The 15,659-nt window shown below is 34.9% G+C and overlaps 2 protein-coding genes across 2 annotated transcripts; both read left to right on the top strand.

The window, feature by feature from the left end:
• Positions 1-8,647: 8,647 nt before the first annotated feature.
• On the top strand, positions 8,648-10,225 carry LOC145047198 (chromatin remodeling protein EBS-like). The gene is made up of 5 exons (XM_078995429.1): positions 8,648-8,848; positions 8,937-9,282; positions 9,435-9,503; positions 9,685-9,820; positions 9,999-10,225. The coding sequence occupies exons 1-5, from the start codon at positions 8,776-8,778 to the stop codon at positions 10,023-10,025; spliced, it is 651 nt and encodes a 216-aa protein (XP_078851555.1). The 5' UTR covers positions 8,648-8,775; the 3' UTR covers positions 10,026-10,225.
• A 702-nt stretch (positions 10,226-10,927) lies between these two features.
• LOC145047197 (putative glutathione S-transferase) lies at positions 10,928-12,250 on the top strand. The gene is made up of 2 exons (XM_078995428.1): positions 10,928-11,458; positions 11,644-12,250. Exons 1-2 carry the CDS (start codon positions 11,138-11,140, stop codon positions 11,995-11,997), a joined length of 675 nt encoding a protein of 224 aa, XP_078851554.1. The 5' UTR covers positions 10,928-11,137; the 3' UTR covers positions 11,998-12,250.
• Positions 12,251-15,659: the final 3,409 nt, after the last annotated feature.

Below are 15,659 nucleotides of genomic sequence, written 5' to 3'. Positions count from 1 at the left end.
TTCTTGTTATGTTTGTTTATCTTTGATCATGAGCTTGGATGGATGAACATATATATTTTTGTTGAACAATTTCTTGGTTAAGTAATGGACTTTGAGGTTGGTAAGCAAAAAATGGTTTACATGTTTGTTTTCATTTCATTTAAACCATGGAAATGTTTCCTCCATAATGATAATGTAAGCATTTGATTATCTTATGGATTTGGTAACTCTTAGAACTCAAAGCTAATTGATTTTCACAAGATTATATGCTTCATTGATTTTGTGACTTTACTTAAGGGAATGTTTTAGAGCCCCTCTTACCATTTTAATATCTAAGAAGATTTACGGTAATTTGTGTTTATGAATTCTATAGCCAACTTAAACCAATTCACAAGTGTTGTTTCTTTTAGTCTAATGATAAGTCAACTATGTCATCCATGTGGTGTATCCCAAAATCAACCAATTTCTCTTCATTGAATTTAATCAAATCTTTTACTTGTTTACTTGTCATATTTACATTCTAGCTAGTTTTAATTTTGTCAAACAATAAAAAAGATTTAACCCCCCCCCCCACATTTTACTTTTACTTTTTTTTACAAGTACATGAACAAGTGATTTACATAGAGATTTAAATTGAACCAATCTCCATTTTACTTTTACTTTTGTTTTACAAGTACATGAACAAGTGATTTACATAGAGATTTAAATTGAACCAATCTCCGGATACGATTCCTTTACCAATATACACTATTTTAGTGTGTAATATTTAGGGTATTAATTTTGTTGACCTCGACAACCACCAAAATTTGGTGCCGTTGCCGGGGATTGGTTTATTTTTAATCAATTTGTTTCTCTATGCCCATATCTCAGTGTACAGGTGACTTGATTTACAATCCGCAAATTGAAAAAGAAGCAAGGTGTTTGGCGAAGTAAAAGTGAGTTGAATGTTGTCAAACTTCTAATCCTCATGGGGATCTAGAGGTTGAAACTGTTGGGTTAATCGTTTATTTATCGGGTCACAGATACGGGTCATTGGATCACGGTTCAATAGTTTTGTTTACGGGTCAATGGGTCATGGTCCTGTAGCTTACGGGTATTGGTAAATGATGGAGGATATCCACATATAATAAACATGGAAAATAAGAAAGGTTTACCTGTTCAAAAGTAAGACCGATTCATGAGGGGTTTTATCCCATATCTAGCTTTACTTTAGGAGTAAGTTTACGTGATTATGATCTATTAATTAGATTAGATAGCATAGTTAGAGTAGTATATATAGCAGTAGCTTTCCTTGCATTAGTTGTAACTTTGTTTATTGAATATAAAGAAAAAGTTTTCGTTCACATACATATGTGAGTAATGTGCGTTGTGTGTGTATTTTAAAGGGCCTGTACCAACAGAAACCGCTTCATCAAGCGACATGGAACCCGATTCTAGTCCTGACCCTCTCCAAGAAATTCCCGAAACACCACTCCTACAACAAAATCCACCCATTATTGAACCAATTGCAATGGCGGACAGAGGAGAAGTTCCCGAGAGAACTTTGAGGCAAATGATGAAAACCGATGTTACACAAACTCCAACCGGTATCAATTATCCGGTTTTGGAAGTAGGTTCGGAATTGAAGTCAAGTTTAGTCCATCACCTCCTAACTTTTCATAGATTGGAGAATGAAGACCCTTATAAGCACTTGAAGACGTTCCACATTATTTGCACTAGTATGAAGCCACAAGGGTCAACCGATGACCAAATCAAGCCAATGACATTTCCCTTTTCATTGGTCGATAGAGCAAATGATTGGTTATTCTATCTTCTATCGGGGTCAATCAACTCATGGACCAAATCACCGGAGTCAATCAACTAAGGGCGTGTCGTGATTTAATAAAGAAAAATTCGTGACACTGTCATGTGTCAACATGTAACGCCCGTAGATCCGGGCTAGTCAATTAGAGACGTTAAGCGTCAAAAAATAACTTTTTGATGGAAGATTATTTTGAAGGAATAATCTTAATTAAGTTATAGTAGATGTTACAAGGTTTCCATGCATATAAAGAACGTCGGAATCCGAGTTATAACGAAGAAGTTATGACCTGTCGAAGTTTCGCGACAACACGACATAAAAAGTGAATTTACGTTAGAGCGATATTTAGCCTTATCAATCTAAATGAAAGTCGTAGAATATATTAAACCATGAGCGTGCATAAAAAGAACGCCCAAATCTGACTTCGTATGAGGAAGTTATGATTTTTCGAAGTTTCGACTTAGCAGTATGCAGCCCGAATGCTCGATTTGAGACCGAGCGGTTTTTAGCCAAAACAATCTAAATGAGAATTGAAGATCTCATTAATTGTATTAAAACGATAAAAAGATAGGCGAAAACGGACGTCGGATGAAGAAGTTATGATTTTATAACGGAGTTTTCCTGTCCCGGCCTACTAAAAATAAATAATAAAAATAAATTCAAAATTAGCCGACGGAGTCTAACGAAAGCCGTAGATCATAGTCTCACCTACGCGTGGATATAAAGAACGTTGAAAACGGAGTTCGTATGATGAAGATATGAATTTTTGAAGTTTATTAAATATTTTCGATATTTTATTGAAATATAAATTTTTGATATTATCCAAGGGGAGTCACCGGGCTTATCCAGGTTACGCCCCGCGTAACCTAAGATTACGCCCCGCGTAAATCGGCCTTCTAGCCCCTATAAAGGGTGTCGAGGGCAACCGACTTCTTTGCTCACGTCTTCCTGTTTTCTCGCGTTTTTGCATCGTTTTTCGTGCAAGAAATATCCCAAAGCCCCGGTATCATTCCCGAGCCCCGAAGCAAGTCCCGAGGCACCGAAGATCCCGAGAAGTGTGATTCCCGAGCCGAAGCTCTGCCCGCGAGGAGTCCGGTTTTTTGTAAAGATCTTCCAGATCTGCCGAATAATACTACTTCTACAAGTCGTAGTGTTGTCCGATCATCTTCTAATCAAGTGAGTGTGTGGTTACTTTCTTCTAACGCATAATTATTAAGTATTTAGTATAAAATACGTATTATGTGTATATTTTGTTGTTATGTGTGTGAATGTATATTCACTTTCTTCTATCTCATAGATCTGATTTATTGTCTATGAAATACGTGTTATGTGAGTATGCCTCATCTGTTATGGGGAATAGGTATTGAATGAGAATGCTATACATGTTTTAAACTATGTATAAAAATATATATTTATATCTACAAATATGTTGGGTAGAACATGGGTAGATGATATAGTTGGTGTGTGATAAAAGGATGAGTTGGATAATGAGATCAAGAAGCTAGTTTTAGACCCGTGAGTATGGATTAGACCAAGAAGTTAATTTAGACCCGGGAGTATGGATCAGGTAAAGAGATAAAACTTGTTATTAGTCCGGGAGTATGGATTAAGACTAAGTTAATTGTCCCTAGTTCGAGAGTATGGATTGGGTACAGTTATTGATCCGGGAGTATGGATCAGATCAGGATTAGGGTATAGTTAATTGTCCTTATTCCGGGAGTATGGATTGGGTACAATTATTGATCCGGGAGTATGGATCAGATCAGGAGGTTAGTTTTAGATCCGTGAGTATGGATCAGGTGAAAAAGGTTAGTTTTAGATCCGTGAGTAGGGATCAGGTAAAGAGGAAAATTTTAGATACGAGAGTTTAGATCGTGTCGTTGTGAGGATCGATGGGGTGGGATAAGAGTTGCCTTTATATGGTGAAATTATACAAGTTTGAATGTTCTATATTTATAAATATATGATATAACATTGTGGGATGAAAACCCTATATGATCACCAGGCTCCCAAGTCTGACCCACTCAGTTTTCTTTGTATCACAGGTATTAATACGAAGACATATTTCACAGAGACATTTAAAGGAGATATAAATCAATTGTGTAATTAAATGTAAGTTCTGTTTATGCTTATATGTCTGTATCAGAACATGACATCCCGATGTTTTATTATTAAATGAAAATACATTCTCTTTGAGAAATGTTTTGATATGTTATTATTATATCTTGTTTTAGGAACAAATTCCACAACTGTTTTCTTTAAAATAGTACTTTGATTTTAAAAACAAGCATAAACAAATCGGTCTTTTTTGACCGTGAAAATGGGGATGTCACAGTTGGTATCAGAGCATTAGTTTAAGCGAACTAGGAATTTATAGGAAATTTCTAGACTTAAACTTAGAATGCTAAGTAATTATTGTGAGGAGTGTGTCTAAAATATGTTAGGTAGTACACCTAAATTGACACAAGCACTAGTTTATTTTAGGAATGATGCCTAAAATGCTTTTATGTGCTAATTGTTTTGTGTGATAGCTAAATTGATGCTATTATTTGTTCGGATCTATGGTCTGTTGCCGACCGGATCTGGAAACCTTATGTGTGTAGGATTCTAAGCATATGACTACGATATTAGAACTAGCATGTAAACGTGTCGGGGTGATAAGGTGATTTATACGTTTATCGTAATTAAAGCTTTCTTATCTTAAAATTCTCGCTTGGTACACCGAATGTCTGATTGGATGTACAAGGGGTCATGGTGAAGACTCGTAGAGCAATTGAGTAAATGGAGGAAATGAAGAAGGCTTACGATAGTGGATGACACCTATAAGAAGATATCGTAAGAGTGGTATCTTGCCTTTAGAGTATGTCTTATGAAATAAAAGTACGTTTAGAGGAGTACGATACGTCTAAAGTACACCTTCGATTGGCAGGATGATGGAACGATTGGTGAAATTCTTGAAGTTGTCTCATCGTCTGATATTTTCATCACTAATCGAGTTGAAGTAGAGTTGATGATTGAAGATTGAGCAATGAAGAAGTCCTAGTAGAGTCTAGGGAAATTGTTTATGATTACTTGGACACATTCGTATGTGTTAAACTGTTTTGTGATTTTCTTGTATGGTGACTTGGTCGACTGCAGGACAATACTTGGGACGAGTATGAGTAGGTGTGAAAGATAGTAGATGCATATACTACCGGAAGCACAGGACTCACACTTGGATCAGGGAAAGTCACAAGGTTACCAAGAAGCTAGTAATTGATTCCACTTTATTTTGGTATGTCATTACCATTGTTTCGGTAATGACTAGTAATATGGTTCTTTTTCCGACCCTAGTGGTCATGTTTAAATTTGAGTTCGACTACGAGGAGTATGTTACGTGGTCTAGAGGACCAAGTTAGATGTAACATCTAACTTAAGTCAGAAGGTTGAAGTTAATGCGATTGATAGTATCGCACTCGTTGTTAAAAGAAGTTTGCAGGTAGAAATGCTACATGCTGAAATGTGATTATATCACATTATAATATGAAGGAAGGTACATTCCATTTTGGAATTTGACTCTAAGAGACTTGAGTCAAAGCATTGCATCATGCGATGAGAGGTCATTAGAACATAAACTATCGATCTGTTACAATGGATAAAGGAAAGTATTTATCCTAAGAAGAAGAAGGAGTCCACAATAAAGACTTATTTGGTAACTTGAAGGTTACGATTGAAAGTACAACATAGTACGATAAGCAGATGCAAGATTGGGCATCTTCTGCGGTCAAGAAAGCCATAGAGTTAAATACTCTTTCGAGGAAACATAGAAGTTACGGTCATTACCTAGGATGAAGAGATAGCGTATGGAATCATTATACAAGTTCTATTTTCGTTGATGATTTCGGGATGTAATCATCCTAAGGGGGAGATAATTGTAACGCCCGTAGATCCGGACTAGTCAATTAGAGACATTAAGCGTCAAAAAATGACTTTTTGATGGAATATTATTTTGAAGGAATAATCTTAATTAAGTTATAGTATATGTTACAAGGTTTCCGTGCATATAAAGAACGCCAGAATCCGAGTTATAACGAAGAAGTTATGACCTGTCGAAGTTTCACGACAGAACCCACACGACACAGCGCGACGTAAAAAGTGAATTTACGTTAGAGAGATATTTAGCCATATCAATCTAAATGAAAGTCGTAGAATACTTTAAACCATGAGCGTGCATAAAAAGAACGCTCAAATCTGACTTCGTATGAGGAAGTTATGATTTTTCGAAGTTTCGACTTAGCAGTATGCAGCCCGAATGCTCGATTTGAGACCGAGCGGTTTTTAGCCGAAACAATCTAAATGAGAATTGAAGATCTCATTAATTGTAGTAAAACGATAAAAGATAGGCGAAAACGGACGTCGGATGAAGAAGTTATGATTTTATAACGGAGTTTTCCTGTCCCAGCCTACTAAAAATAAAATCAAAATTAGCCGACGGAGTCTAAACGAAAGTTGTAGATCGTAGTCTCACCTACGCGTGGATATAAAGAACGTCGAAAACAGAGTTCATATGAGGAAGATATGAATTTTTAAAGTTTATTAAATATTTTCGATATTTTATTTAAATAGAAAATTTTGATATTATCCAAGGGGGGAGTCACCGGGCTTATCCAGGTTACGCCCTGCGTAACCTAAGATTACGTCCCGCGTAAATCGGCCTTCTAGCCCCTATAAAAGGGTGTCGAGGGCAACCGACTTCTTTGCTCATTTCTTCCCGTTTTCTCGTGTTTTTGCATCGTTTTTCGTGTAAGAAATATCCCGAAGCCCCGGTATCATTCCCGAGCCTCGAAGCAAGTCCCGAGGCCCCGAAGATCCCGAGAAGTGTGATTCCCGAACCGAAGCTCTGCCCGCGAGGAGTCCGGTTTTTTGTAAAGATCTTCCAGATCTGCTGAATAATACTACTTCTACAAGTCGTAGTGTTGTCCGATCATCTTCTAATCAAGTGAGTGTGTGGTTACTTTCTTCTAACGCATAATTATTAAGTATTTAGTATAAAATATGTATTATGTGTATATTTTGTTGTTATGTGTGTGAATGTATATTCACTTTCTTCTATCTCATAGATCTGATTTATTCTCCATGAAATACGTGTTATGTGAGTATGCCTCATCTGTTATGGGGAATAGGTATTGAATGAGAATGCTATACAGGTTTTAAACTATGTATAAAAATATATATTTATATCTACAAATATGTTGGGTAGAACATGGGTAGATGAGATAGTTGGTGTGTGATAAAAGGATGAGTTGGATAATGAGATCAAGAAGCTTGTTTTAGATCCGTGAGTATGGATTAGACCAAGAGGTTAATTTTAGACCCGGGAGTATGAATTAGGTAAAGAGATAAAACTTATTATTAGTCCGAGAGTATGGATTAAGACTAAGTTAATTGTCCCTAGTTCGAGAGTATGGATTGGGTACAGTTATTGATCCGGGAGTATGGATCAGATCAGGATTAGGGTATAGTTAATTGTCCTTATTCCGGGAGTATGGATTGGGTACAATTGTTGATCCGGGAGTATGGATCAGATCAGGAGGTTAGTTTTAGATCCGTGAGTATGGATCAGGTGAAAAAGGTTAGTTTTAGATCCGTGAGTAGGGATCAGGTAAAGAGGAAAATTTTAGATACGAGCGTTTAGATCGTGTCGTTGTGAGGATCGATGGGGTGGGATAAGAGTTGCCTTTATATGGTGAAATTATATAAGTTTGAATGTTCTATATTTATAAATATATGATATAACATTGTGGGATGAAAACCCTATATGATCACCAGGCTCCAAGTCTGACCCACTCAGTTTTTTTTTTTGTATCACAGGTATTAATACGAAGACATATTTTACAGAGAGATTTAAAGGAGATATAAATCAATTGTGTAATTAAATGTAAGTTCTGTTTATCCTTATATGTCTGTATCGGAACATGACATCCCGAGGTTTTATTATTAAATGAAAATACATTCTCTTTGAGAAATGTTTTGATATGTTATTATAATATCTTGTTTTAGGAACAAATTCCGCAACTGTTTTCTTTAAAAGAGTACTCTGATTTTAAAAACAAGCATAAACAAATCGGTCTTTTCTGACCGTGAAAATGGGGATGTCACACAACATAAGAATAAATGATAAAATTTTGAACTCATAATCTAAAAAATAAAATGTAACACAAATTACTTTTATTTATTAGGTAGTATACATGTTTTAGCTTATAGATAATTCTATTTAAATTACTTGTAAAGCATATAACATGTATTTTTGCGGTAAAATTTTATTATTATGAAATATTGTTTTTCTCTATAAATTTTCTATTTAAATTTATATTTATTGATAAATAACAACATAATTGAATGACTTTTCATTCTTTCGGTTAATAAACTTGACAATGAAATATACCGATCAATTTCATTACATCAATCTTCAAATGAATTACCTTATCCATTTCATTTATGTCATTATATTCTATGATATCAAACACATCCCAATAGTTCATGACTAAATCCACCAACAAATATAAATTTAAACATAACAATTTTCATTTTTAAATGGGTGGGACTGTCTCAAGATATTTTTCTACAAATAATTAATATATTAAAAGAAAACATAACAAATATAAATTCATTTTTTTCTTTTGATACAATCTTATATTCAAATTGATGTCGTTACATATATCTATATTTTTCAAATTAAAAAAAAAAATCTCTATTTGAAATTGAAATTGATTTAAAAAACATGATTTACAATTAACCTAGTTGCAAATCGAAATTGAATCGATAACTTACCAACGAACCAACGTATTACCGGTTTTCAGTTTCACTCGTCGTATTTTTCCAAAATTTGGTTTTCACCGACGAACTTTTAAGGTTTTGACGGTGATTTATAATTCTTTTTAGTTTTTATAGAAAATAGTCCTGTGGATTTTGAGTTCCTGTTTCTTATGTCTGTCTAACTCCGTCGTTCTCCGTCAATGGCAAAAACCCGCACCACCAGAAAAACCCTAGATTCTTACACCATCAAAGGCTCCAATAAATCCATCAAACGTACCTTCACATATTCCTTCTCAATCTCATCTTCCATTTCTTTATCAATTTCTTCTAACGATCTGTTTTTTTCCCCTATCATAATCAGCCGGCGATTGTGTGTTGATGCGCCCTTCTGATTCATCGAAGCTGTCGTATGTAGCAAAAGTGGAGAAGCTCGAATCGGACGCCAAAGGAAGCAACGTGAGAGTTCACATACAGTGGTATTACCGACCGGAGGAATCGATCGGTGGCCGGAGACAGTTTCACGGCACTAAAGAGGTTTTCCTCTCCGATCACCATGATGTTCAGAGCGCCGATACAATCGAAGGCAAGTGTACTGTTCACACTTTCAAGAGCTATACAAAGCTTGACTCAGTTGGTAACGACGATTACTTCTGTCGTTTCGAGTATAATTCTTCCACTGGAGCCTTCAATCCTGATAGAGTCGCTGTGTATGTATAACTATAACCTTTTTTGCTGTAATTCTTCTCACATTTCTTGATTATACTTCGTGAAAAGCATGAATTTTTACTCTTTTTCTTGTCGCTATTGATCGATTCAATACATTCATATGAATGTTAAATGGTTCTTGTTAACATGGCAGATACTGTAAGTGTGAGATGCCTTACAATCCCGATGACTTGATGGTTCAGTGCGATGGCTGCACAGATTGGTAGGTTTATTCTGTCATATCTTTCTGGGGATTTGTAATTAAGTTCAATTCAGTTATTGTGTGATCATTTGGTTTAAAAGTTACCATTTTTCCACGCGTAATCATGTTCTTGTTGGCCTACGAATTCGACAATAAATCCTTAGCAAAATAAAACAATAAATTTCTACTGTTTTTGGTTCAGGTTTCATCCTGCTTGTATAGACATGACGCCAGAGGATGCTAAACAGATCGAGCATTTCTTCTGTCAGAATTGTTCATCTGAAGAACAAAAGCTCCTCCAAAATTCCCATGCTACCTCCAGACATACTGATGTGAAGGTAATATTCTTGGAAAATACGACATTAATGTTTTTATCAGTTTTCTTCCATTGAAATCTTAGTTTCAATGTTGATCCTTTCATGTTACTCAATTGCCTTAGAGCACAAAGGTAGGTTTTGGGCAATATGTTGTTGAATTTTTCTTATATTTGTTAAACGGTTATGATTAATTATTCAGGTGGGAACAAAGCGCAGAAGGAGGTGATTGAATATATATGGGTTGATACGAGATGGTAAATGTGGTGTGATACAATAATCTGTATGTATATGTTTCTGGAGAAGAGTTTATGTAATTTAGGGTTTTCCCACTTATTTTTATGTGGTATACGTTTCAAAACCTGTGTTCTGATGTATCTAGTTTACCTCGTAATATATAAATCTAGACATGTATAAATCTCTTAACTATCTTTGATGGAGAATAAAGAAAAAGAGGTGAAGTTGTTTGCCTGCTTTTGAATAACTGAAAATGTGATTATCGGGATTTGCTTATGCTCTGCATATGGTATTATTAGGCCCCTACTTAGGATGGAACAAAACAAATTGTAATGTGTTTGTGTTTGTGTTTGTTATGTTAATTGGCAAAAAATGTAAATTTTTGTTTCACTAAAAAAGGTGGAAGTAGGTAAATGCGTTTCTCATCCTTGTCATCAAACTAATATACGCAGAATGAATCAGATTTGGCAAATCCAAGGGGGTTTTGTTTTGTGTATTAAATTTGTTCATGAACTATATTAGTAAACCTTTTTTTTTAAACAAAGGCATAATGAGCTAATTTTGTAAGTCGAATAAAGAAATTCTCATGTTAGAAAACTTGCAACTCCTAATAAGAATGACATTTTTTTACTCATGTCTTCTGGATCAAGCTTTCTTTTTTCCCTTACTGTCTAAACTATCTTGAACTCTTGCTTTTTGGAATTTTTCGGGAAACTACGAGGACTTTTTTTGGAATTAGAAGTTTAAGCTTAAACCAAAAAATTCCTAAATGTTATGTTTTCTGCGTAATTAACAAAAAGTTATATAAAAAGCAGAATTAATCACTTTACTTTGAATATAGTCCAAATAGAATGACATATGAAGTGACCAATTTTATACTTTAATCTAGTCTAAATAAATAAATAAAAATACCGCTAGTCAAAACAAGCTCAAATCGAATTTCGCTTATAATAAGAAGACTAGTCGGTTGAATAAAATAACCTGTAAAGAAATTATAAACTTGGAAAACTTCCCCCTGCATTATACATCTACACGCTTCCATCAACACAAACACATATTTATTACTGAATATCATTATATCACCAAGAACTCAATATCTCAACAATGGCGAAACAAGAAGAAGTGATTCTACTGGATTTCTGGGCTAGCATGTATGGGATGAGAGTCAGGATAGCACTTGCTGAAAAGGGTGTTTCATACGAACACAGAGAAGAAGATTTGAGGAACAAGAGTCAGCTTCTCTTGGAGATGAACCCGGTTCACAAAAAAATTCCGGTTCTCATACATAAAGGCAAACCAATCTGCGAGTCAAGCATCATTGTTGAATATATCGATGAAGTCTGGAAAGATAAAACTTCATTGTTTCCTTCTGATGCTTATGGCAAAGCTCGTGCCAGGTTTTGGGCCGACTTTATTGACAAAAAGGTAACTCTTGACTCTTCCTGATTATCTTTTGATTTATTTATTATTAATACTCTATATGTCGGGGTTTACACTTCAGGGGTATGTAACTATGTAAGATGTATAATGTATTCCCTCCATCTACGAAGAAAATGGTCTTTATTTGATTAACGAAGCTTTTGTCTAACTTTTTGTGTATGTAAATGCAGGTATTCCAACCTGGGAGGACTTTGTTGTACACAGCAAAAGGTGAAGAAGATGAGGCAGCTAGGAAAGAGTTCATGGATTCCCTTAAACTGATTGAAGGAGAGCTTGGAGACAAGCCTTACTTCGGAGGTGAGAGCTTTGGCTACGTTGATGTGTGTTTGATTCCGTTTTATACACGGTTTCGAGCCTATGAAACATATGGGGAATTGAACATTGAATGCGAGTGTCCAAAGTTGACTGCGTGGGCTAAAAGTTGCATTCAGAACAAGGAAAGTGTGTCTAATGTTCTTCCTGAGTCGCTAAAGTTGCTTGGCTTAGTTCAACAGATGAGGAAGATACGTGGAGTCGATGAGTAGAACTTCCAAGTATCAAACCAAGTATATATGTTGTTAATAACAACTTTCGATCATACTTCTCTTTCTTGTGAAAATCACTTTTAATGTATGTTTGATTCCATGTTCGGTTCCAAGTATCCGTTGCTAAAGACGCACCAACGCCGCGCTGCCCCCTTGGCTCTCGCCAAACTAACGAGAACAGAGAGGAGAGAGGAAATGAGGATAGTGAGGGGTTTTTGATTATTTTAATGTTTCTATCTAACTTTTTTTTTAACAGGATCATCCGTTAAAAAAATCATTTTTTACATCTATTAGACAATATAAATACATACACAAACATCCACATTTTAATACATACAAATCTCAATACATCTCTCAAAACCTCCATCGTTTTAAAAAATGTCCTCATCATCATTTTCCTCATACTCACGAACGTATTACAAGTAGCCATTGTCATACGAAATATGCTAGAACAAACAATTACCAGCCGGAAAGCGAGTAGTGGTCGACGTAAACGAAGAAGATACAGCTAAGGAGAATGTTGAGAACGTGAACGGACCCACCAACGTCTCATATGTTATTATTTTGGATGAGCATGCTATCTTTTAAGGATATTGTTTCCTAACCTTTCAGTTTTTGTTAAAACTTTGTCATATCCAAATGACTCTCAAAGATCAAGATTTACGGGAGCCCAAGAAAAAGCGGGGAAAGACCTCACTACAAAACATAGTTAATAGTGTGACGAGATATTTTTTGGTGTGGCGAAGCCTAAAACTGCACCGTTAAAATACATCGCATTAATAAACCAAGGAACCGCACCGTTTAAAGCATTTGTTGGCGTGGTTTTCCTATACCCACAGTAAAAACCATTAAAAAGACATAATTTGATGCATTAGTTCAAAACCGCTCTATTAAACTCAAATGAAAATCACATTAATGAAGCATGTGAGAACCAAACCATTTATTTATTCTATCCTCTAAAAATTTCATCCTAAATTTTCAATTCCCTCCCAATCTTTCGTTCTAATAAACTGCATCAATAAATACTGGGAACAGTGGCAAACGCAGACTGTTTTAGTGGGTGCACCTAATAGAAAAAAAAAAATACACTGCATGCTGGAAATTGAGCAGTGGTCCGGAACCCTAAATACCCCACTAAGGTCCGCCACTAACTGGGAACCACATCAATAAACCATTTGTGCCCTATATTGTTCGTGTCCCCCCTTCAAAGAACACAAAACATAGATAAACCACTTTCTTTTCTTTTTCTGATTCACGTTTGGTGGCATCGGGTTGTTTAAAGTGGTAGATCAAAAAATATATAAGTGATGGTGGTGCGTGGATTGTTCTTGGCAAATGCAGGATTTTGTGACCGGTGTTCTCAGTGGTTAGTGGTGGAGATGACATGTGGCATAATAGTGATCCAAGGTGGCAACATGGTTAACCGGAGGTGAAGCAGACTCATGAAGATGACGATATATATATATATATATATATATATATATATATATATATATATATATATATATATATATATATATATATATAGCTAGGTTCCAGTGTTTAAAGTAATTATTGTGTTATTGTATGCATAAATGTGGGCCAATCAAAATTTAAAATAAAAATAATTAATTAAATAAATAAATAAGTGTAAATAGGTAATTTGATAATTAGTTTCAACAAATAATATACTATAATTATGGTAACTATTAACTTCAGCTACCAAGGTTTTCTCCATCCATCGTCCGCTTTTTAAAACCACCACCTACACCATTACTGCCGAGGTTGAGGGGCACAACACAACCACAATTACCATCATCACCGACAGTCCTCCACCACTCGTCGCCTTCATCCACCAATGTCGCCCACCTCTGACGCCCCCTCTGTCTTCGAAAACCCTATCACAAGTTTGTGACGACAAGAATCCATCCCCCGACTCCTATTATTGATCGCCATCATTTGAAAAATCCCGAACATCAAAAAGGTATTTGATTCGACTGCAATTTAGATTCCGAAGAAGATTTGAAGATGTTTACATAACCTGTTTGTAAGTTTTTTCTTCCCCGCTTGCTGTTCTAATCATACCCTGTTGCTCAAAAGCTTCAAGAATATGTGAACTATTGCAATTTCAAAGAACTTACTATCTAAAGCTTCGACGATAGCTTCGTCGTTGGCTTTCAACCCCTCCAAGAGAGTGATTAAACACCACGGTGCATATGTAATCAGGAATCTATCGGGAAGAATTGGTTTCTATTCTTCTTTCCAGGTTTAATTTCTCCAGTTTCTGGTGGCAAGATCGGCGATCACAAAAATCTTGGCTCCAAAAACCCATTTCTCTGCCTCAATTTCCCCAGGTTTGTTTACTTCATCTTGTGATTTCTTTCCATTTATGCTTATGAATATAACTCGTATAGTGTTGGAGGTTGAAAGGTGTTACAGTTTATTAGTCGTTGTGGTCTGGTAGGATTTGATGGATGTGGAAAATGTAAATGCCCCTTTCAAGCAACCATTCAATTGAATTAGAAAAGGAAATTACTGTAAGATCTTACTTGTCTTTGAATCTATTCCACTTTACTATGACTGAATTCCAGTTATGTTTAAGATTGTTAATCATTGTGCGTATGCCTAAATCATCATAAACTGATTGGATCTTCAGTCTTTTTTTTTTCCCTGTATGTAGGGTATGATGAAGTTGTTTAGAACTATTTTACCAAACAAACAAGTACTTGTCACTATAGTTATTCTCTTTTTGCCTACAATTGCAAATCTATTCATGGACATAATCTTGACATATTCCATATTTCTCACAAGGGCAGCAAAAAGAGCATGATTTTAAAGGTGGTGAAGGTTCAAAAAGTGAAAGAATGCAAAGGGTAAAATTGTGACTAGAACTGATTCTGTTGGAATGGAATGACGAAGTCCAATTCTGTTGGAATCACAGAAGTTGATGCTTGAACAACGGACCACAAAATTGAAAAGGACCACATTATTCTTTTAGAATGTATTAGCCGTTGTTAAATTTTTATGTTTTCTTTTTCGTTTTGATTGTTTTTTAGTTTTATTCTTTAACAATAAATGTAATTCTTAACAATTGTTACACATAATCTATAAGAAATAATGTATTTTTTGTTTTTATTCTTCAATTGATTATTCAAGATTTTTTGTTATTCTACAAGAAGTTTTTAAATTCATGATCAAGTAATAGGTTCAAGAATATTTTTATTATTTATGGTTCAAGAATATTTTTATTTTTGAATATACTCATAAACATATTCTGTTAGAATATCCGAATTGAAAGAATTATAATTCGTAAAATCGGATTTTTAAAGTTAATAGAATGTATGATCCCTTAAAAAAATGCAATTTTCCTTTATTAAATATATATTAATTGACTAAATTACCCTTGTAATTAATTAAGATGATATTTTTTAAATATATTTAATTTAATAATATATATTAATCACTTTCTTAAAATAAGTAAATTTGATTGGTCCATACTTATGTATACAATAACACAATAATTACTTTGAATAGAATAACCTAAGCCTATATATATATATATATATATATATATATATTAGTTTATTGATATCGTATATTACCAAGGCCTTACCAATAGGCGGGACGGCTTGGGCGATGGCCTAAGGCCTCCAATATTCTAGGACCTCATTTTGATATCCCTT

Source organism: Lactuca saligna, chromosome 5 (genome assembly GCF_052625555.1).
Source record: "Lactuca saligna cultivar CGN05327 chromosome 5, ASM5262555v1, whole genome shotgun sequence".
Taxonomy (NCBI): domain Eukaryota; kingdom Viridiplantae; phylum Streptophyta; class Magnoliopsida; order Asterales; family Asteraceae; genus Lactuca; species Lactuca saligna.
The sequence above is the reverse complement of the archived record's forward strand: the minus strand, read 5'-3'. Positions and strand labels throughout refer to the sequence as shown.

Coding starts and splice junctions, on each gene's coding strand:
- LOC145047198 (XM_078995429.1), top strand. CDS start 8,776: ATGGCAAAAACCCGCACCACCAGAAAAACCCTAGATTCTTACACCATC. Junction 8,849..8,936: donor CTCCAATAAATCCATCAAAC/GTACCTTCACAT, acceptor TATCATAATCAG/CCGGCGATTGTGTGTTGATG. Junction 9,504..9,684: donor TGCGATGGCTGCACAGATTG/GTAGGTTTATTC, acceptor TTTTTGGTTCAG/GTTTCATCCTGCTTGTATAG.
- LOC145047197 (XM_078995428.1), top strand. CDS start 11,138: ATGGCGAAACAAGAAGAAGTGATTCTACTGGATTTCTGGGCTAGCATG. Junction 11,459..11,643: donor CCGACTTTATTGACAAAAAG/GTAACTCTTGAC, acceptor ATGTAAATGCAG/GTATTCCAACCTGGGAGGAC.